Source organism: Tachyglossus aculeatus, chromosome 26 (assembly GCF_015852505.1).
Source record: "Tachyglossus aculeatus isolate mTacAcu1 chromosome 26, mTacAcu1.pri, whole genome shotgun sequence".
NCBI lineage: Eukaryota > Metazoa > Chordata > Mammalia > Monotremata > Tachyglossidae > Tachyglossus > Tachyglossus aculeatus.
Genome location: NC_052091.1, coordinates 7,204,506 through 7,228,578, shown reverse-complemented (window position 1 = coordinate 7,228,578; position 24,073 = coordinate 7,204,506). Strand labels below are relative to the sequence as shown.

Genomic DNA, 24,073 nt, shown 5'->3' with positions numbered 1-24,073 from the left:
CAATCATATTTATTGAGCGCTTACTGTGTGCAAGGCACTGTACTAAGCGCTTGGGAAGTCCAAGTTGGCAACATCTAGAGACGGCCCCTACCCAACAGTGGGCTCACAGTCTAGAAGGGGGAGACAGAGAACAAAACCAAACATATTAACGCAATAAAATAAATAGAATAGATGTGTACAAGTAAAATAAATAGAGTAATAAATATGTACAAACATCCGCCAACTGTCAGCTGTGTGACTTTGGGCAAGTCACTTCACTTCTCTGGGCCTCAGTTCCCTCATCTGTAAAATGGGGATTAAGACTGTGAGCCCCCAGTGGGACAACCTGATCACCTTGTAACCTCCCCAGCGCTTAGAACAGTGCTCTGCACATAGTAAGCGCTTAATAAATGCCATCATTATATTGAGCCAGAGGAGCTGGGTTCGAATCCCGGTCTCTTCCACTGGCCTGCTGTGTGACCGTTATGTATATCTCCATCAGGTATTTATGTTAGCGGCTGTCTCCCGCTGTAGACTGTAAGCTCGTGACGGACAGGGCACGTGTCGGCTAATTCGATTGTACTGTCCTCTCCCGAGCACTTACTACAGCACTCCGCGCACAGTAAGCGCTCCGTAAATTCCCTGGATTGACTGATTGATTGGTTTCCTGCGGAAAGAATCCCAAGGGTTGGGACGAGGAAATGAGCCCCTTAAAATGTCTCCAGGGCCAACATCCCAAATCTGGTTGGGTAATCATCACCAATCGTATTTATTGAGCGCTTACTGTGTGCAGAGCACTGTACTAAGCGCTTAATAATAACAACGATAACTGTGGTACTTGTTAAGCGCTTACTAGGTGCTAGGCGCTGTTTTACGCGCTAGGGCAGATACGGGATAATCAGGTTGGACACGGTCCCTGTCCCGCGTGGGGCTCACTGTCTTCATCCCCATTTGACAGATGAGGGAACTGAGGCCCAGGGAAGTGAAGTGACTTGCCCAAGGTCACGCAACGGACAAGTGGCGGAGCCGGGATTCGAACCCAGGTCCTTCTGACTACTGGGCCACACTGCTCCTCCAAATGCAGGGAGGACGGGCGCCTGTCCATGCCCGCACTCCTTCTGCCTAGAGAAGCAGCGTGGCTCAGTGGGAAGAGCCCGGGCTTTGGAGTCTGAGGTCACGGGTTCAAATCCCGCCCCCCACCAATTGTCAGCTATGTGACTTCGGGCACTTCTCCGGGCCTCAGTTCCCTCATCTGTAAAATGGGGATTAAGACTGTGAGCCCCCGGTGGGACAACCTGATCACCCTGTAACCTCCCCGGCACTTAGAACAGGGCTTTGCACATAGTAAGCGCTTAACAAATACCATCATTATTATTATTATTATTATTATTATTATTATTCTGCCGTATCGCCCCGCGTTTCCAGGGACGGGGATCAGCGGGGAGGCCCCGAGGGGAGACCACTTACTTGTAAAACGGTATTCGTCCTCTCGCCGTCTGATTTCTACTTCTGAGGGAGAGGATGGAAACAGCGACAGAGAGGGAAAACGTTATTTTCCGGCTGCACTCCGGGGCGGGGAGGGGGGCCCCGACCTCGTCCGAACTGACTGCTTGATTGACCCTGACTGCTGGCAATGGGGAGGACCCAGTCTATCACGCCGCCGACCTCTCGCCCACATCCCCCCTTTGGCCCGGGATACCCTTAATAATAATGGCATTTATTAAGCGCTTACTACGTGCAAAGCACTGTTCTAAGTGCTGGGGAGTTTACAAGGTGATCAAGCTGTCCCACGGGGGGTTCACACTCAATCCCCATTTGACAGATGAGGTAACTGAGGCACAGAGAAGTTAAGCGACTTGCCCAAAGTCACACAGCTGACAAGTGTCAGGATTTGAACCGATGACCTCTGACTCCAAAGCCCGGGCTCTTTCCACTGAGCCACGCTGCTTCATCTCGGACAGACCGTCGCTCTCCCCGACTTCAAGGCCTTACTCAAGGCCCACCTCCTCCAGGAGGCCCTCCCGGACTAGGCCGTCCTTTCCTCGCCTCCCACTCCCTTCTGCATCGCCCTTCTTCCCTTTTTACTCATCCTCCCTCCCAGCCCCACACGTCCATGTCTGTCAATCAATCAATCGCATTTATTAAGCGCTTCCTGTGTGCAGAGCACTGTACTAAGCGCTTGGGAAGTCCAAGTTGGCAACATATAGAGACGGTCCCTACCCAACAGTGGGCTCACAGTCTAGAAGCGGGGGAGGGCATGTCATTTATTTATCTATATTAAAGTCGGTCTCCCCCTCTAGACTGTAAGCTCTCTATGGGCAGGGAATGTGTCTGTTTATTGTTCTATTGTACTCTATCAAGTGCTTAGTACAGGGCTGGTTGGGTAATAATAACAACGATAATTGTGGTACTTGTTAATAATAATAATGATGATGGCGTTTGTTAACCATCATCATCATCATCGATCGTATTTATTGAGCGCTTACTATGTGCAGAGCACTGTACTAAGCGCTTGGGAAGTACAAGTTGGCAACATCTAGAGACAGTCCCTACCCAACAGTGGGCTCACAGTCTAAAGGGGGGAGGCAGAGAACAAAACCAAACATACTAACAAAATAAAATAAATAGAATAGATACGTACAAGTAAAATAGAGTAATAAATATGTACAAACATATATACATATAAAATATGCATATAAAATGGAGCTTCAATTATTATTATTATTATGGTATTTGTTAAGCTCTTTCTCTGTGCTTCAGTTTCCTCATCTGTATAAAATGGAGCTTCAATTATTATTATTATTATTATTATTATTATTATTATTATTATTATGGTATTTGTTAAGCGCTTACTATGTGCCAAGCACTGTTCTAAGCACTCCTACTAAATAAATAGAGTAATAAATATGTACAAACATATATACAGGTGCTGTGGGGAAGGGAAGGAGGTAAGATGGGGGGATGCAGAGGGGGGCGAGGGGGAGAAGAAGGAAGGGGCTCAGTCTGGGAAGGCCTCCCGGAGGAGGTGTCCTCTCCCAAGCGTTCAGTAGCCCATGACTATGCTTTCCAAGCACTTAGTCCAGTGCTCTGCACATGGTAAGCACTCAATAAATACGATTGAATGAATGAATGAATGAACAAACCGAGCTAGAAAGATCAAAGTTGGGACTTAGTCCCCGCAAATGGGGAAAAGATCACAACACTGAAGCAGCGTGACCTAATGGTAGGAGCATGGGTTCTAAGTCGGAGGGCATGGGTTCAAATCCCGGCTCCCCCACTTGTCAGCTGGGTGACTTTGGGCAAGTCACTTCACTTCTCCGGGCCTCAGTTCCCTCATCTGGAAAATGGGGATGAAGACTGTGAGCCCCCCGGGGAGCAACCTGGTTACCTCGTCACCTCCCCAGCGCTGAGAACGGTGCTTTGCACATGGTAAGCGCTTAATAAATCCCATTATTATTACTTTGCACAACTGTAGGCATTCCATAAATGCTGACTGATTAAAAAAAAAAACGCCTGAGTAATTAAATACATATCTATTCCCACTATCATTTTTCCCGGGGAATCCGACAGACTTTGCACCTAATTGTCCCGGGAAGGTGAGCGTCAGCAAATAACTAGGTGGAGATTTTCTGTTCCTCAGTTACCGACCGCCTGCTCTCCGTCTACTGCTGGGCCCTGCCCCAGCCCGGCTCCCGGCCACCGATGGGGTCCGCGGGACGGACGGGACGGACGTCGGGATCCCCTCCCGGCTTTCCCAGGCTTGGAAGTCCCCCTGGGAGTCGGCCGATCATCATCAATCGTATTTATTGAGCGCTTACTGTGTGCAGAGCACTGTACTAAGCGCTTATCCGCAGTGATCCCGCAGTGGCGGTGCCCGGGTGGCCCCGCTTGGGAGTTTCCCGCTCACCGCGACCGGGCAGGTGGCTCGGGAAGGGGTCCGCCCCTCTCCGCGGGGCTCCGGTTTGGGAAAAAGCTGGATTTTTAATCATAGGCCCACAGGGGTGACGCCTCCCTAACCACGGCAGGCAACACACTCAAGAAACTGAGCTACGCACACCCCTCCCTAGCAGCAGCATTACTGTATTTCCCAAGCGCTTAGTACAGTGCTCTGCACACAGTAAGCGCTCAATAAATACGATTGATGATGATGATGATGAAGGGGAAGGACACACACACGCCCGCAGGTGACACCGCCCTAATAGCAGCACTGCTGACTGTAAGGAAAACACGCACGCATATGATACCTCCCTAGCAGCAGACACAAACATTCATTCAATCGTATTTATTGAGCGCTTACTGTGTGCAGAGCACTGTACTAAGCGCTTGGGAAGTACAAGTCGGCAACCGACAGAGATAATCCCTACCCAGCAACGGGCTCACAGTCTAGAAGGGGGAGACAGAGCACAAAGCAGGCCCATCTGCTATTCATTCATAATAATAATAATAATGATGGCATTTATTAAGCGCTTACTATGTGCAGAGCACTGTTCTAAGCGCTGGGGGGATGCAAGGTGATCAAGTTGTCCCACGTGGGGCTCACAGTCTTAATCCCCATTTTACAGGTGAGGTAACTGAGGCGCAGAGAAGTTAAGTGACTCGCCCAAGGTCACACAGCAGACATATACTGTTGGGTAGGGACTGTCTCTATATGTTGCCAATTTGGACTTCCCAAGCGCTTAGTACAGTGCTCTGCACATAGCAAGCGCTCAATAAATACGATTGATGATGATGTGGTGGAGTCGGAATTCAAACCCACGACCTCTGACTCCAAAGCCCGGGCTCTTTCCACTGAGCCACGCTGCTTCTTCATTTATTCAATCGTATTTATTGAGCGCTTACTGTGGGCAGAGCACTGGACGAAGCGCTTGGGAAGCGCTCACGAGGTGCACGCGGCACTGTACTAAGCGCTGAGGGAGATACCAGGTTATCGGGGCACGCACCGCCCCTGTCCCATACGGGGCTCATGGTCTTCAATCCCCATTTTCCAGATGAGGGAACTGAGGCCCAGGGAAGTGACCTGACATGCCCAAGGTCACACAGCAGCATGAGAAGCAGTGTGGCCTGGTGGAAAGGGCCCCACTTCTACTGCCGGCTCCACCACTTGCCTGCTGGGTGACCTTGGGCGAGTCACTTCACTGTCCCCCTTTTAGACTGTGAGCCCACTGTTGGGTAGGGACTGTCTCTTATGTTGCCAACTTGGACTTCCCAAGCGCTTAGTACAGTGCTCTGCACACAGTAAGCGCTCAATAAATACGATTGACGACGATGATGATGTGCCTCAGTTCCGTCATCATTAAAATGGGGATTAAGACTGTGAGCCCACTGTTGGGTAGGGACTGTCTCTATATGTTGCCAACTTGGACTTCCCAAGCGCTTAGTACAGTGCTCTGCACACAGTAAGCGCTCAATAAATACGATTGACGACGATGATGATGTGCCTCAGTTCCGTCATCATTAAAATGGGGATTAAGACTGTGAGCCCACTGTTGGGTAGGGACCGTCTCTATACGTTGCCAACTTGTACTTCCCAAGCGCTTAGTACAGTGCTCTGCACACAGTAAGCGCTCAATAAATACGATTGATGACGATGATGATGTGCCTCAGTTCCGTCATCATTAAAATGGGGATTAAGACTGTGAGCCCCACCTGAGACGACGTTGTATCTACCCCAGCGCTTAGAACGGTGCTTGGCACATAGTAAGCGCTTAACAAATACCACCATTACTATCATTATTATTATTTCACTTATCTGAGCCTCAGTTCCCTCACCTGCGAAATGGGGATGAAGACTGTGAGCCCCGCGTGGGAAAACCTGATTACCTTTTATCTACCCCCAGCGCTTAGAACGGTGCTTGGCACATAGTAAGCACTTAAGAAATACGAGCATTATTATTTTTACTTCATCTGCCTCCCCCTCTTAGACTGTGAGCCCACTGTTGGGTAGGGACCGTCTATGTTGCCAACTTGGACTTCCCAAGCGCTCAGTACAGTGCTCTGCACACAGTAAGCGCTTAATAAATACGACTGACGATGATGATGATGTGCCTCAGTTCCGTCATCATTAAAATGGGGATTAAGACTGTGAGCCCCACGTGAGACGACGGTGTATCGACCCCAGCGCTCAGAACGGTGCTTGGCGCTTAGTAAGCGCTTAACAAATACCACCATTACTATCATTCTTATTATCACTATTATTATTTCACTTATCTAAGCCTCAGTTCCCTCACCTGCGAAATGGGGATGAAGACTGTGAGCCCCACATGGGAAAATCTGATTACCTTTTACCTACCCCCAGCGCTCAGAACAGTGCTTGGCACATAGTAAGCGCTTAACAAATACGAGCATTATTATTTTTACTTCATCTGCTTTCCCCTCTTAGACTGTGAGCCCACTGTTGGGTAGGGACCGTCTCTATACGTTGTCAACTTGGACTTCCCAAGCGCTTAGTACAGTGCTCTGCACACAGTAAGCGCTCAATAAATACGATTGACGATGATGATGATGTGCCTCAGTTCCGTCATCATTAAAATGGGGATTAAGACTGTGAGCCCCACCTGAGATGACGTCGTATCTACCCCAGCGCTTAGAACGGTGCTTGGCACATAGTAAGCGCTTAACAAATACCACCATTACTATCATTATTATTATTTCACTTATCTGAGCCTCAGTTCCCTCACCTGCGAAATGGGGATGAAGACTGTGAGCCCCGCGTGGGAAAACCTGATTACCTTTTATCTACCCCCAGCGCTTAGAACGCACTTAACAAATACAAGCATTATTATTTTTACTTCATCTGCCTCCCCCTCTTAGACTGTGAGCCCACTGTTGGGTAGGGACCGTCTCTCTATGTTGCCAACTTGGACTTCCCAAGCGCTCAGCACAGTGCTCTGCACACAGTAAGCGCTCAATAAATACGATTGAGGATGATGATCTGTTAAAAAAAAAAAAACAAAAAACACACACCCAAAGGGCCTAGCAGCGGCACCTAAGGAGCCACCCGCCCCCATAACCCACTCCATTTTCATCATCATCATCATCAATCGTATTTATTGAGCGCTTACTGTGTGCAGAGCACTGGACTAAGAGCTTGGGAAGTCCAAATTGGCAACATATAGAGACAGTCCCTACCCACCAGTGGGCTCACAGTCTAAAATTTTCAGGGGGTCTTCGCCTGCCCCTCCTCATCCGCTCCCCCCGGGGCCTGGCGGTGTTGAGTTCGAGAAGGGGCGGCCCCGGAACCGCCACGGGAGAGGGTGACAACGGTCAACGCCGGTTTTGGGGGGTCCCCGGGGCCCGGGGGGGTGGTCTTCCCCTCCAGGGCGGCCGCCGCCGGGGGGGAACCCGCCCGCACTGACCTCGGGGGGTCAAGGACGCGTGCCTCTCGACTTCCGCTTGCTGCCGGACGTTAGCGGGGATGTTATTGTAGATCCTCTTGTAGTGATTGTACACGGCGACGGAGAGCACCTTCTTGGCGAAAGACTGGCCGACCACGTACTTGTCGAGGTAGTTGTAGATCTGCAAGGCGGCGGGGAGCCGGTTACGCTCCTTCAGACCGCGAGCCCGCTGTTGGGTCGGGACCGTCTCTCTATGTTGCCAACTTGGACTTCCCAAGCGCTTAGCACAGTGCTCTGCATCACCATCATCATCATCAATCGTATTTATCGAGCGCTTACTGTGTGCAGAGCACCGGACTAACTGCATCATCATCATCAATTGCATTTATCGAGTGCTTACTGTGTGCAGAGCACCGGACTAACTGCATCATCATCATCAACTGTATTTATCGAGCGCTTACTGTGTGCGGAGCGCTGGACTAAGCGCTTGGGAAGTCCAAGTTGGCAACATCTAGAGACGGTCCCTACCCAACAGCGGGCTCACAGTCTAAAAGGGGGAGACGGAGAACAAAACCAAACATACTAACAGAATAAAATAAATAGAATAGATATGTACAAGTAAAATAAATAGAGTAATAAATAGGTACAAACATATATACAGGTGCTGTGGGGAAGGGAAGGAGGTAAGATGGGGGGGATGGAGAGGGGGACGAGGGGGAGAGGAAGGAAGGGGCTCAGTCTGTGCAGTCTCAGGCTGCACACAGTAAGTGCTCAAGAAATACGATTGATTGATTGATTGATTGATTGATTAAGCTCCCGACGCATCCGTGGGGAAAAAGCAACCCTGGGGCAGACTGGGAGACGGGGCGGCTCAGCAGGTTGGTGGGACGGGGGAACCAGACCCCTGGAGCCTCACCCCACCTCCTCTACCCGCTTCTTTCTACGCCTAGGGGTACAGAATAATAATGATGATGATGATAATAATAATAATAATAATAATAATAAAATAATAATGGCAATTATTAAGCGCTTACTATGTAAGCCAGACTGTAAGCTTCCTGGGGGCAGGGGTTGGTTCTACTCTCTTGCATTGTCCTTGCATGTCATTGCATTGTTGTATTGTATAGTAAGTGCTTAATAAATGCCATCATCATCATTATTATTATTATTATTATTATTATTATTATTACTATGTGCCAAGCCCTGTTCTAAGCGCTGGGGAGGATACAAGGTGATCAGGTTGTCCCACTTGGGGCTCACAGTCTTAACCCCCATTTTCCAGATGAGGGAACTGAGGCCCAGAGAAGTGAGGGGACTGGCCCAAAGTCACCCAGCTGACAAGTGGCGGAGCTGGGATTTGAACCCATGACCTCTGACTCCAGAGCCCGGGCTCTTTCCAGGGAGCCACGCTGCTTCTCTAAAACACCAATCTCTACGAGGGAGAAGGGGAATTGAATACCCTGTTCACAGATGAGGGAACTGAGGCCCAGGGTCACACAGCAGACAAGTGGCGGGGCAGGAATTAGAACCCAGACCCTCTGACTCCAGGGCCGGGCTCTACCCACTAGGCCACACTGCTTCCCCACGTTGACTGACTGCTCAGTGCACTGTCCTCTCCCAAGCGCTTAGTACGGTGCTCCACACACCATAAGCCACGAGAAGCAGCGTGGCTCAGTGGAAAGAGCCCGGGCTTGGGAGTCAGAGGTCACGGGTTCAAATCCTAGCTCCACCAATTGTCAGCTGTGTGACTTTGGGCAAGTCACTTCACTTCTCCGTGCCTCAGTTCCCTCATCTGTAAAATGGGGATTAAGACTGTGAGCCCCACCGTGGGACAGCCTGATCACTTTGTAACCTCCCCAGTGCTCAGAACAGTGCTTTGCACATAGTAAGCGCTTAATAAATGCCATTATTATTATTGAGAAGCAGCGTGGCTCGGTGGAAAGAGCGCGGGCTTTGGAGTCAGAGGTCATGGGTTCGAACCCCGGCTCCACCACGTGTCTGCTGTGTGACCTTGGGCAAGTCACTTAACTTCCCGGAGCCTCAGCCACCTCATCTGTAAAATGGGGATGATAACTGTGAGCCCCATGCGGGACAACCTGATCACCTTGTATCCCCCCCAGCGCTTAGAACAGTGCTTTGCACATAGTAAGCGCTTAACAAATGCCATCATCATCATTATTATTATAAGCCTCTCGAGAAGCAGCATGGCTCAGTGGAAAGAGCCCGGGCTTTGGAGTCGGAGGTCATGGGTTCGAATCCCGACTCTGCCACGTGTCTGCTGTGTGACCTTGGGCAAGTCACTTCACTTCTCTGAGCCTCAGTTACCTCATCTGTAAAATGGGGATTAAGACTGTGAGCCCCACGTGAGGCAACTTGATCACCTTGTATCCCCCCCCCCAGCGCTTAGAACAGTGCTCTGCACATAGTAAGCGCTTAACAAATGTCATCATTATTATTATTATAAGCATTCAAAAAGCAGCCTCGATTGATCGACCCAAGCCCCCAAGCTTGGGGGCCCAAGCTCTTTATCAATCAATCAATCAATCAATCGTATTTATTGAACGCTTACTGTGTGCAGAGCACTGGACTAAGCGCTTGGGAAGTACAAGCTGGCAACATGTAGAGACGGTCCCTACCCAACAGTGGGCTCACAGTCTAGAAGGGGGAGACAGAGAACAAAACCAAACATATTAACCAAATAAAATAAATAGAATAAATAAGGGGGAGACCCTTTTGAGCCTCGGTTCAAAGCCGAGAGAACGCGGACCGGAAACTGGACGGTGACCCCCGAACCGGGGCCCGGATTTTGTCTTCCGAGGCTCTGGCGGCCGGGCCAGGGTCCCACCCAAAGCCGGCAGCAGAGCCGCCCAGGGAACCGGTTTTCCCTCCCACGGCTCCTGTTCCTTCCGAATCCGTCCATCGCCCGGACCGCCCCAGGTCTCCTTCCACGGAATGTCAGGGGGAAGGGAATGGGCGTGAGGGTGTTTCCGGTTTGGCCGGCGAAGGGCCCAGACCGGTTTGAGGGTCAGCAGCAGCCCCCAGGCCCTCGAAGGGGTGGCTCGCCGGCGTTCCCGCCACCGCCAAGGAAGTTCTGGGCTCCAGCCTGGCGGCTCCCGCTCCAGAGGCCTGGGCCATTCTCCCCCTTTTAGACTGTGAGCCCACTGTTGGGTACGAACTGTCTCTCTATGCTGCCAACTTGTACTTCCCAAGCGCTTAGTCCAGTGCTCTGCACACAGTAAGCGCTCAATAAATACGATTGATTGATTGATTGATTTTCCCTCCATTGATCCCGCCTCTTCGGACTCCCCCGGGTGCTGCGGTGGGAGCCGCAACGTGGGACTCCGCCGACCACCCCCCACGTATTCCCTGCCTGCCTTTCTCCACAGCCGGGGGGATTTGGGGGGCACGGGGCCAGGGTGCCCCTCCCCGACGACAACGGAGGCTGTGCAAGGTGAAACCCTGGACTTCTTTTAGACTGTGAGCCCGCTGTTGGGTAGGGACTGTCTCTATATGTTGCCAACTTGGACTTCCCAAGCGCTTAGTACAGTGCTCTGCACACAGTAAGCGCTCAATACGATTGATTGATTGATTGATTAATTCCTCGTCCCAGATGTGGAGCGGTGTGGCCCAGCGGATACAGCACAGGCCTGGGAGGGCAGAAGGATCTGGGTTCTAATCCATCTCTTCCTCCCTTCAAGGCCCTACTGAGAGCTCACCTCCTCCAGGAGGCCTTCCCAGACTAAGCCCCCTCCTTCCTCTCCCCCACCTTACCTCCTTCCCTTCCCCACAGCATCTGTATATATGTTTGTACATATTTATTACTCTATTTATTTACTTTACTTGTACATATCTATTCTATTTCTTTTATTTTGTTAATATGTTTGGTTTTGTTCTCTGTCTCCCCCTTCTAGACTGTGAGCCCACTGTTGGGTAGGGACTGTCTCTAGATGTTGCCAACTTGGACTTCCCAAGCGCTTAGTACAGTGCTCTGCACACAGTAAGCGTTCAATAAATACGATTGATTGATTGATTGATTGATCTCGCCGCCAACCTCTCGCTGGGAACACCCTCCCTCTTCATATCCGACAGACCCTCCCCATCTTCTAAGCCTTATTGAAGGCGGATCTCCTCCAAGAGGCCTAGAGAAGCAGCATGGCTCAGTGGAAAGAGCCCGGGCTTTGGAATCAGAGGTCATGGGTGCAAATCCCTGCTCTGCCAATTGTCAATGGTGTGACTTTGGGCAAGTCACTTAACTTCTCTGGGCCTCAGTTCCCTCATCTGTAAAATGGGGATTAAGACTGGGAGCCCCCCATGGGACAATCTGATCGCCTTGTAACCTCCCCAGCGCTTAGATCAGTGCTTTGCACATAGTAAGGGCTTAATAAATGCCATTATTATTATTATTATTATTATTCCCTAAACCCTCTTTTCCTCTTCTCCCACTCCCTTCTGCATCGCCCTGATTTGCTCCCTTTCAACCCTCCCTCGGCCCCACACCACTTATGTTCACCTTTGTAACTGATTTACTCTTACCAATGTCTGTCTCCCCTTCTAGATTGTAAGCCTGTTGTGGGCAGGGAATGTGTCTACCAATTTTGTTGCACTGTTTCACTGTACTTTCCCAGGCACTCAGTACAGTGCTCGGCACAGAGTAAGCACTCAGTAGATACCAGATTGATTGATTCTAATCCTGGCTTCGCCACTTGCCCGCTGTGTGACCCTTGGTGGGTCACTTTACTTCTCTGGGCCCCAGTTACCTCATCAATAAAATAGGGATTACGACCGGGCGCTGCCTATGTGTCCAACCCGATTTTCTTGTACCCCAATCGGCCCTCTTCCATCTCACCTCGCCACTCTCCTGCTACAATCCAGCCTGCACCCTGTACCTTGATCCCGTCCAATCAATCAATCGCATTTATTGAGCGCGTACTGTGTGCAGAGCACTGTACTAAGCGCTTGGGAAGTACAAGTATCTACGTCAATGCCAACCTCTGGCCCACGTCCCGCTTCCGGCCCGGAACCCCCTCCCTCTTCATCTCCGACGACGATTTATTTTATTTTGTTAGTATGTTTGGTTTTGTTCTCGGTCTCCCCCTTTCAGACTGTGAGCCCACTGTTGGGTAGGGACTGTCGCTATATGTTGCCAATTTGTACTTCCCAAGCGCTTAGTACAGTGCTCTGCACATAGTAAACGCTCAGTAAAAACGATTGATGATGATGACGATTGCCTCCAAAGCCTTTAATATGGCTCATCTCCAAGAGGGCTTCCCCGACGGCCCTCATTTCCTCTGCGGAATGGGGATTGTGTCCACCCCGTTGCGTCTGGATCTACCCCAGCGCTCAGTACAGTGTGAGTGCCCGGCATATAGTACGCACTTAAAGACCACCCAACTAAAAAACCTCACAGTGAAGGAGGCTGGCAGCTCAGCTCGGACTTCTCCGGGGGGCCGCCGGCCTGGCGGAGTGGGCACCTCCGATGAGGTATAAAAACACGTTGGTTCGTCATCATCGTCAATCGTATTTATTGAGCGCTTACTGTGTGCACAGCACTGTACTAAGCGCTTGGGAAGTCCAAGTTGGCAACATATATAGCCGTCACGTCGGGAGCGGACCCGCGTCAGGAAGAAAGATCCGGCAGGCTGCAAGGCCAGGACTGCTCGCCGACCCAAAGACTGAGAGCGATACCTTTTTGGGGGGAGGTGGTGGCTTCTGCTGGAAAGCCAACTTCACCGTCTCGGCCGCGGATTCCGGCTCCTTCGCTATGCTCTTCTTGGAGTCGGCTTCGGACAGTACCACGAAGAAGTGATGGCATTTTTCACACTTCACAAAGCGAGTGGAAGCTGGGAGGGGGGGAGAACAAAGCGGAAACTGGATGGAGAAGGGAGTCTTTACTGGCGGTGGCTTCTTTCTGAACCCCCTGGACCACCCGGATGGGGCATCCCGGGCTTCCTGGATCTGCTTGTATCCACCCAAGCACTGAGCACAGTGCTCTAGACCGAGCCCGTTGTTGGGTACAGACCGTCTCTGTGTTGCCGATTTGTACAGCGCTCAATAAATACGATTGAATGAATGAATGCTTGGCACATAATTACTAGTTACGCCTTCCCAGACTGAGCCCCCTTTTGTTAGTATGTTTGGTTTTGTTCTCCGTCTCCCCCTTCTAGACCGTGAGCCCACTGTTGGGTAGGGACTGTCTCTATATGCTGCCAGCTTGTACTTCCCAAGCGCTTAGTACAGTGCTCTGCACACAGTAAGCGCTCAATAAATACGATTGATTGATTGATTGATTCGTTCATTTCACGACCAAATTTCAGCCGCCACCCTCTCCCGGGGGCCATCAGGCCCCCCAAAATCTGGGGCCCGGGCCCCCCAAATCCCAGGGGCTTTTTAAGAGCGGCCGGAGGGGAGCGGCCGGCTTTCCGGATCCCAGCACGAGCTCTAACTGCAGCTGAAGCATTCGGCGGGAAGATCTTGAGGAGGCCGAAAATGTGCTTCCTTGGTGTCGCAGCTCCCTCTGAGGCCAGGAAAGCCAAACCATCAAGACGATGGCATTTGTTAAGCGTGCCGGACGCTGTACTGAGCGCTGGGGTAGATACAAGCTAGTCAGGTTGGACACCGCCCCTGTCCCACAATGTCGTCTTAATCCCCATTTTACAGATGAGGTAAATTCCAACCTAATAATTGGGGTATTTGTTAAGTGCTTACTATGTGCCGGGCACTGTACTAAATGCAGGCTGTGTCCACCCTGCCCCGTCCCACGTGGGGCTCACAGGCTTAATCCCCATTTTACAGACGAGGTAACTGAGGCCCTGAGAAGGGAGGTGACCTGTCCAAGGTCACACGGCAGACAAGGCGGCAGAGCCGGGATTAGAACTCAGGTCCTTCTGACCGCCAGGCCTATGTTGTAGCCACAAGGCCAAGAGGCTTCTGCAATCTGCCGGTAACTCCATACTTTCTTCTCCTCCTCCTCCTCCCTGGGAGACAAGACGGCAGCAGCAGCGGAGGAGGGGGGTTGTCCCCGCTGGCCCAAATCCAAGCCCACCTCACTTTACGGGATCAGGACCGTCAGAGCAGGGGGTATCCAAAATTACATCTATATCAGCAATTTATTTATATCAATGACCGTCCCCCCCTCTAGACTGAAGCTCGTTTTGGGCAGGGAACGTATCTACCGACTCCGTCGTCTTGGAGTCTTTCCAAGCGCTTAGTACAATGCTCCGCATACAGTGAGCGCTCAATACAGTCGATCGATCGACTGACCGGGCGGCACACTAAACCCGGCCCGCGTCGTCGAGGCTAATTACGTCCGTGGGCGGTCGACTCCTGGGTCCCCGGGCTACGTTCCTCCCCTGGTTATGACTGTCGGGAAACCGATGGGAGGCGGCGACTCCGACGGAGCAGTGTGACAAAAACAAGACTACGCGTGAGTCAAGCCGACACCGATTTCCACCTGTGAGTTTGCCTTCTGAGTCAAGCTCGGTTGATTGCAAAAGCGGCATCTCACGCAACAGGATTTATTTTTTTTTTTTACGGCATTTAAGCTCTTACTAAGTGCCAGGCACGGCGCTAAGTGTTAGGATATGACAAGCTGATCTGGTTGGACAACAGTCCCTGTCCCACTTGGGGCCCATGGTCTTAATCCCTATTTTACAAATGAGGGCCCTAAGGCCCAGAGAAGCCAAGTGACTTGCCCAAGGTCACACGGCAGACAAGTAGTGGAGCTGGGATTAGAACTCAGGTCCTTCTGGCTCTCAGGCCCGGGCTCCACCCATTAGGCCACTCTGCTTCTGCACAATATGGGCTCTCTCCAGCCAAGGCCAGTGGCCAGAAGTCCCAAACCCATCTGTTGGCTACCATAATTTTGGTTCAGAGAAGCAGCGTGGCTCAGTGGGAAAGAGCCCGGGCTTTGGAGTCAGAGGTCATGGGTTCAAATCCCGGCTCCGCCAGTTAGCTGTGTGACTTTGGGTAAGTCACTTAACTTCTCTGGGCCTCAGTTCCCTCATCTGTAAAATGGGGATGAAGACTGTGAGCCCCCCCGTGGGACAACCTGATAATCTTGTAACCTCTCCAGCGCTTAGAACAGTGCTCTGCACAAAGTAAGCGCTTAACAAATGCCATTATTATTATTATTATTATTATGAATTCAGCTCAGTGGGGCCTCTCTTCCCCACTGGGCGGGCTAGCATTTGAGCATCTTTAACCTAATTTCCAATGCCCCCAAGCAATATAGCCTCAGAAGGAGGCTGCAATATAGCTGTATATCAATATCAATATATAATTGCAATATCAATATTGCAATTGCAATATCAATATAGTCAGAAGGACCTAGCTTCTAATCCCAGCTCTACCACTTGTCTGCTCTGTGACCTTGGGTAAGTCACTTCACTTCTCTGGGCTTCAGCTCCCTCATCTGCAAAATGGGGACTGTGAGCCCCATGTGGAACGGGGACTGTGTCCAATCCATCCCAGCGCATAGTACGATGCCCAGGCCGTAGTAAGCGCTTAACGTATGCCACAATTATTATCGTCCTCATTATCATTATTCACCGCAGAAATGGACAAAGACTCCGCAGAGTTGGTTAGGGGAGAGTTTAGGCTGCAGAGTTGAATGTTCCTCTTGCAGAGCGAACCCCATTCTTGCAGATCGTAACGATAACTGTTACGCAAGCGCCGATCTGGCGCTAAAAAAGATGGAGTTAATAAAATTTAAAAAAGGTAATTCCGTCCTCAGGTGATTTGGTCTGTATCTTTTACCCGGTCCTTTCCTCTTTCGCCTCCAGCTGAGCCCTCCTCTTCCCGGCCCAGTGAGCGACTCGGATCCAGCTGCCGCCGAAAGCCCCGGGGAATCGTGCCAAGGATTAAAGGGCAAGGGAACCTTGGATCGCTTTCCCGTTTTGTTGACGGGAAGGGAAAATCCTGCCCGAGAGCAAACTATTTCCCTGGGCAAAGTGGGTCAAAGGGAAGGTGCCTGACGCCAACATAGATAGGCCCTTGCAACACGACCACTGTTGGAAGGCTAAGGGAAGTCCTCCGTGCGAGGCATTTCCAGTCAACGCTCACGGCACTTAGGGCAGTTTTCATAATAATAATAATAATAACGAAGGCATTTATTAAGCACTTACTATGTGCAAAGCACTGTTCTAAGCGCTGGGGAGGTTTCACGGTGATCAGGTTGTCCCACGGGGGGCTCACAGTCTTAATCCCCATTTTACAGATGAGGGAACTGAGGCCCAGAGAAGTGAAGTGACTTGCCCAAAGTCACACAGCTGGCAATTGATTGTTGTATTTGTTAAGCGCTTACTCTGCGCCAGGCAATGCACTAAGCGCTGGGTGTGGGTCCCCTGCTTCTAGACTGTGAGCCCACTGTTGGGTAGGGACCGTCTCTAGATGTTGCCAACTTGTGCTTCCCAAGCGCTTAGTACAGTGCTCTGCACACAGTAAGTGCTCAATAAATACGATTGAATGAATGAATCAATGTGTGGGCCGGGGGGGGGGGAATACAAGCAGATCGGGTTGGACCTAGCCCTATCCCAAATAGGGCTCGCAATCTTAATCCCCATTTGACAGATGAGGGAACTGAGGCCCAGGGGAGTGAAGCGACTTGCCCAAGGTCACCCAGCAGACAGGTGGCGGAGACAGAATTAGAACCCATGACCTTCTGAATCTCAGGTCCGGGCTCTAGCCACTGGGCCATGCTGCTTCCCTAGCATTACTCTATTTATTTATTTTACTTGTACATATCTATTCTATTTATTTTATTTTGTTAGTGTGTTTGGTTTTGTTCTCCGTCTCCCCCTTTTAGACTGTGAGCCCACTGTTGGGTAGGGACTGTCTCTAGATGTTGCCAATTTGTACTTCCCAAGCGCTTAGTACAGTGCTCTGCACATAGTAAGCACTCAATAAATACAATTGATGATGATGATGATGATGATGAGCCCTCCTTTCCTCTTCTCGCCCCGGCTTGTTCCCTTTATTCAGCCCCACAGCACTTATGTCCAGATCTGTCGTTTTATTTATTACTATTCGTGTCTGTCTCCCCTCTAGACTGTAAGCTCATCGTGGGCAGGGACTGTCTGTTACGTTGTTCTCCTGTACTCTCCCAGGCACTTAGTAAAGTGCCCAAAAAGCGCTCAATAAATAAGACTGACTGACCGATTTACCCTCACCAAACATCCCAAATACAGCTCTCTTGAGGGCCTCTAATCAATCAGCCAGGGTGATCGATTAATAATAATAATAATAATGGCATTTATTAAGCGCTTACTACGTGCAAAGCACTGTTCTAAGCGCTGGGGAGGTTACAGGGTGATAAAGTTGTCCCACGGGGGGCTCACAGTCTTAATCCCCATTTTCCAGATGAGGGAACTGAGGCCCAGAGAAGTGAAGTGACTTGCCCAAAATCACACAGCTGACCATTGGCGGAGCCGGGATTCGAACCCACGACCTCTGGCTCCAAAGCCCGGGCTCTTTCCGCTGAGCCACGTTGCTTCTCTTGAAGTGGCACTTACTGCGTGCAGAGCACTGTACTATGTGCTTGGGAAAGGACAACACAGAGTTGGTAGTCCGGTTCCCCGCCCACGACCTTACAGTCTAATGATCGGTGGTATTTACTGAGCGCTTCCTGTGTGCAGAGCGCTGAACAAAGCGCTTAGGAGAGGACAAAGACAACAGAGTTGGTAGAATGTTCCCTGCCCACAGGGAGCTTACAGTCTTAACAATCAATGGTATTTGTTAGACTGTGAGCCCACTGTTGGGTAGGGACTGTCTCTATATGTTGCCAACTTGTACTTCCCAAGCGCTTAGTACAGTGCTCTGCACGTAGTAAGCGCTCAATAAATACGATTGATGATGATTTGTTAAGCGCTGCCTGTGTGCACAGCACTACAGTGACCATTTGAAATTAAGAGTCCAATATAACAGAGTTGGTAGCCACACTTCCCGCCCACAGCGAGCTCACGGCCTCTGTTCCGAAAAGCTCTGAGACGATTCAACACGGCAGCCACGGCTTCCCGACCCCACAGGGCCGGCGAGGGGAGTCAGAAGGTCCCGGGTTCGAATCCCGGCTCGATCGCTTGTTTACCGGGTGACCTTTGGCAAGTCACTTCACTTCTCTGTGCCTCAGTTCCCTCGTCTGTAAAGTGGGGATTGAAACTGTGAGCCCCCCCCCGTGGGACAGGAACTCAAGCCCGATTTGCTTGTACCCACTCCAGTGCTTAGTACAACGCCTGGCGCTCAGTAAGTGCTTAACAAATACCACAATTACTATTATTATTCGGACCCGGCCTGTTTTCCGAGGCTGTGAGGTCAAGTCAGTCCTCTATCCCGCCCTCAACCCCGGGCGATCCCCTACTTACACACGAAAGTCTCGACGTGCGTGCATAGGTCCCCGCACTTCGGACAGCGGAGCTGGTTGCCTCCTTTCCCGGAATTCCCGGAGCCTGATTTTTTGGCGCCTCCTTCGCTCACGGATTTCTGACGGCGAAGAAGGAGAGAGAGGGTTGGTTCGTCGTCAGCTTCCGACAGCCCGCTCCACTCGGTTCCCACATCTGGAACTCGGGGAGTAAGACCTTTCTTCATTAAAACTCCCTCCTTCGTTCAGCCAGGTCTCCCCGAACATACGGGTGATGGTTTTCTGAGGCCGCCCGCGGTCGTCCGGCTGCTTCTTCCCACAATTAATTAATAATAGCATTTATTAAGCGCTTGCTATGTGCCAAGCACTGTTCTAAGCGCTGGGGAGGTTACAAGGTGATCAGGTTGTCCCTCGGGGGGCTCCCATTAATCCCCATTTTACGGATGAGGGAACTGAGGCCCAGAGAAGTTAAGTGACTTGCCCAAAGTCACAATGCAGGGCGTCTCTCCGGACGGCCCATCGCTGCCCGCCAAATCCGGGCGAAAACCCGCGTTACGGATCTGCTCACTGCTCCCGGAGACTGCGGCGCGGGCAGATGGACGAGCCGGTAAACGAGCCCCGTCCCGCGAAAGGGGCCTCGGTTCCTTTAATAACATTCGTTCCCCCAGTCAAGAAACCGCGGGGAAACGATGGACCTTAGAGGACGACCGCGTTATCAAAGAATCCGGAATGGGGGTCAGGAAACCGTGGGGAAACGAAGGACCTCAGAGGAAAACCACATTATCAAAGAATCCGGAATGGGGGTCAGGATAGATCCCACCACCCAGGAACCCGTTCCTGGTTGCCCCGACTCCCATTGTTTTGGTTGTTTTTGTGGTGTTTGTTAAGCACCTACTATGTGCCAGACACTTACTGAGCGCTGGGGTGGATACAAGCAAATTGTGTTGGACAACAGTCCCTGCCCCACGTGGGGCTCGTGGTCTTCATCCCTATTTTCTAGATGAGGGAACTGAGGCCCGGTGAAGTGACTTCCCCAAGGTCACCCGCAGGTGAGTGGCAGAGATGGAATTAGAACCCAGATCCTCTGACTCTCGGCAGGTTTTCTCCTTTAGGCTGCACTGCTTCCTATTTGGCAGATCACTGTTCTCCCCATTTTACTTATCTATTCTATTTTATTTTGTTAATATGTTTTGTTTTGTTCTCCGTCACCCCCTTCTAGACTTTGAGCCCACTGTTGGGTAGGGACTGTCTCTATATGTTGCCTGTTTGTACTTCCCAAGCACTTAGTACAGTGCTCTGCACATAGTAAGCGCTCAATACGATTGATGATGATGATCTTCAAGGCCCTCCTGAAATCCCACCTCCTCCAGGAGGCCATCCCTGACTAATCCCTCACTTCCCCATTCTACATCCCCTCAATGACCTTCCAGGGCTTGAATAACTGTCACTTTCAACTCTCTGGCACTTTGGTACTCACCTTTCAGCTCTATTGCTTCCCCCCACCTGGCACTGAACTTAGAATCTGCCTCCCTGTTAGACTGTAAGCCCCTTGAGGACGGGGATCTTGTCTACTAACTCCACTGTAATAATAATGATAATAATGATGGTGTGTGTCAAGTGCTCACCACGTGCCAGGCACCGTTCGAAGCGCTGGGATGGATACGAGGTAATCAGGTTGTCCCACATGGGGCTCACAGTCTTAATCCCCATTTTACAGATGAGGGAACTGAGGCACAGGGAAGTTCAGTGGCTTGCCCAAGGTCACACGGCAGATGGCAGAGCCGGGATCAGAACCCTCGTCCTCTGACTCCCGAGCCCGGGCTCTTTCCACGGAGCCACGCTGCTTCCCCCTTCTAGACTGTGAGCCCACTGTTGGGTAGGGACCGCCTCTATATGTTGCCAACTTGGACTTCCCAAGCGCTTAGTACAGTGCTCTGCACACAGTAAGCGCTCAATAAATACGATTGATTGATTGATTCTCTAAAGGCAAATCTCCTCCAAGAGGCCTTCCCTGACAAAGCCCTCCTTTCCTCTTCTCCCACTCCCTTCTGCGTCGCCGTGACTTGCTCCCTTTATTCATCCCGCCTCAGCGCCCCACTCCACTTATGTGAGCTCGTTGTGGGCAGGGAATGCGTCTGATGTTCTATGGCACTCTCCCAAGCGCTTAATATGGTGCTTTGCACACAGTAAGCACTCAATAAATACATCTGAATTGAACTGAAAACAGACCACAGATCTCTGGGTTGAGCCTTGTTCAGCTACCGGCGCTGGGAATTGTTCATTAATCCATCAGGGGTATTTATTGTGCACTTACTGCGTGCAGAGCACTGGATTAAGACCTTGGGAGAGGACAACGGAACCGAGTCGGAAGACTTGGTCCCCGCCTACAATGAGCTCAGTCCCAAGGGGGAGACGGACATTAAAATATAAATATTACGGATACGGACAGAAGTGCCGTGGGGTTGAGGCTGGGGTGGTGAATAAGGGGAGCAAGTCATGGCGACGCGGGAGTGGGAGAAGAGGAAATGAGGACTTGGCTAGGGAAAGCCTCTTGGAGGAGATGGGCCTCCAATAAGGCTTTGAGGGTGGAATTAACATGCAGTTCCCGTAAAGTGGATTTCAGTTTCACCTCAAAATCGAAGGTGAAATTCCACCGCCCCCAAAATTCCGACAATCGACTTGTCGTTAAATAAGTTCCCCCCGCCCCATCTTTGCCAAAACCAGCAGATAAAACACAACCTCTGCCGCACAGCGGGCCGCTCCCTTCCACCCCGACCAATCCCGGCTCCGCCACTTGTCTGCTGTGTGACCTTGGGCAAGTCACTTCACTTCTCTGGGCCTCAGTTCCCTCATCTGTAAAATGGGAATTAAGACTGTGAGCCCCCCCGTGGGGCAACCTGATTACCTTGTAACCTCCCCAGCGCTTAGAACGGTGCTTTGCACATAGTAAGCGCTTAATAAATGCCATCATTATTATTATTATTATAATTATTATCTGTAAAATGGGGGTTGAGACCGTGAGCCCCACACGGGGCAGGGACTTTGTCCAACCCGACGTGCTTGCCTAACCACCCCGGCGCTCAGCACAGTGCCTGGCACACAGTAAGTGCTTAACAAATACCACAATTATTACTATTATTGTCACCCAAGCCATCGGGCTGTGGGTCTTCTCCCGGGACAGGGCGCCAGCGGGGAATTTGGGAAGCGTTCTGACGCTGTGGGTCGATCTGTCCGGGACGAGAGGTGACACCAGGAGAAAGGTGTGGACGGGTCAGAGCTTTCTCGTCGGCGGGCTTCTTCAGGAAGACCCCCTTTCCCCCCGCCCCGCCACCCCCAATTTCCTAGGAGAATTGAACGGACGCCGAGACGTAGCTGTGATCAGGGACGTTCAAGTGAGATCGGGAATGAAGGCGGTGGGAATGCCCGGGGCCTACCTTATTTCCACTTCCGGAACCATCTTTGCTTGGGCCGTCCTTGGAGGCGAAATAGGCTGGGGTTTCGGAAAAGGTTCTTAGAGGAGTTCTTCTGACGATCTGCGCCTCGAAGAGGCCCAGCCTCCCCAACACCGGGAAGTGAGGGCGACTGCAGGAGATACCTGGAAAGAAAAGTCGATCCTTGAAGCCGAGGCACCGTAAGACGATCCCGGTCCTGGAAGCAACCGATTTCTGGGCCTTTCCTCCCCCGGAGGAGGAGGCAGGGTGTCAAAACGGCCGAGCGATCCTTTTCTGGGATTCAAATCCGAGCAGACAAGCTGGTTGTCGTTCCAGGTCACAGCCAGAAAGGCTCCCTTCAAGTTACAGCCTGGAATACTTCGCTTCTGTTCCTTATCTGGAGAAGAGCCTCGCTCAAAAAACACTCAGAAGCAGAGAATTTGGCTAAAAATAAGCCCCTCTTATACTTCCTTTTTTTCTAAAAAAAAAAATAATAATAATAAAATCTGCCAATTTGGGGCTTGGCGGATATAAAATAAAACCCATCTGCCAAGTCCCGATTTCAGTTGATATGTCAGACCCTTTGCTTCAGGAGACAAACTTTTTGAGATTGAAATAGAAAGCTCATAATCAAACAAAAAAGCTCCCTCTAATAATGATAATGATAAATGTGACGTTTGTTAAGCACTTACTATGTGCCACTGTACTAAGCGCTGGGGTAGGTACAAGATAATCGGGTTGGACACGGTCCCTGCCCCACACGGGGCTTCCAGTCTTAATCCCCACTTTACAAATGAGGGAACTGAGGTCCAGAGAAGTGAAGTGACCTGTCCAAGGTCACCCAGCAGACAAGGGGTGGAGCTGGGATTTGAACCCAGGTCCTTCCGATTCCAGGCCCGTACTCTATCCGCTGGGCCACTACATTTTGAAGTGGGGCTTCACATTTATTAATTTCGGGGGGTAATGGCAGGGGAAGGGGGCATTTATTAAGTGCTTACTATGTGCCAAGCACCATATTAGGCGCTGGAATAGATACTTCAGCACAGACACAGTAGTAGTAATAGTATTTAAGAGACTACTGTGGGCAGAACACTGCACTAAGCGCTGCGAGAGACTGTACAGGTGGGAATTAGACACATTCCCTGTCCCTCGGAGAGGGTCTCTCAATCTAAGGAAGAAGAACAAGTATTAAACCCCCATTTTATAGGTTAGGAAACAAGCACAGAGAAGCTAAGTAACTCAAGGCCGCACAGCAGGCGAGTGGTGGAGTCAGGATTAGAACCCAAGTCTTCTGACACCTGGGCTCCTTCCACTAGGCCAGGCTGCTTCCCAATTCCCCATAAAAATGCTTTTTGGCAGAACATAATATATTTCACTGTCCCTCTAAAGTCAGGTTCCTATTTTTCACCCCGCCATGACAGATAAAGGGATATTACTCTATTTATTTTACTTATACATATTTACTATTCTATTTAGTTTGTTAATGATGTGCACAGAGCTTTAATTCTATTTGTTCTGACGACTTGGACACCTCTCTCCATGTTTTGTTTTGTTGTCTGTCTCCCCCTTCTAGACTGTGAGCCCGTTGTCGGGTAGGGACCGTCTCTATATGTTGCCGACTTGTACTTCCCAAGTGTTTAGTACAGTGCTCTGCACACAGTAGGCGCTCAGTAAATATGACTGAATGAATGAAGCAGAACTCGGGCTTTGAAAAACGCCCGTGTGACATTCGCCGTGCCTAAGGAGCAAAATGTAACTCTGAAACCAAAGCCCACGCTCCAGTTTGCCTTGGCTTTACAATGAAATTTCTAAATGGCCCAGGAGCCGCTAGGTTTTTTACTGGTTCCCGAAGGCTGCCGGAGCCTTCATAATAATAATAATAATGTTGGTATTTGTTAAGTGCTTACTATGTGCCAAGCACTGTTCTAAGTGCTGGGGGAGATACAAGGAAATCAGATTGTCCCACGTGAGGCTCACAG

At 50.7% G+C, this 24,073-nt stretch overlaps 1 protein-coding gene across 2 annotated transcripts in view; it reads right to left on the bottom strand.

The window, feature by feature from the left end:
• Positions 1–24,073, bottom strand: part of CLPX (caseinolytic mitochondrial matrix peptidase chaperone subunit X) — a 67,685-nt gene that overhangs the window by 32,613 nt on the left and 10,999 nt on the right. The window contains exons 2-6 of one of the 2 annotated variants that reach the window (XM_038767532.1): positions 22,098–22,258; positions 18,668–18,785; positions 12,999–13,153; positions 7,335–7,494; positions 1,447–1,488 (exon numbers count right to left, since the gene is read on the bottom strand). In XM_038767532.1, coding sequence (XP_038623460.1) covers positions 1,447–1,488; positions 7,335–7,494; positions 12,999–13,153; positions 18,668–18,785; positions 22,098–22,258 — 636 coding nt within the window. The remainder of the gene's footprint in view (positions 1–1,446; positions 1,489–7,334; positions 7,495–12,998; positions 13,154–18,667; positions 18,786–22,097; positions 22,259–24,073) is intronic. The other variant, XM_038767533.1, reaches the window with a different exon arrangement.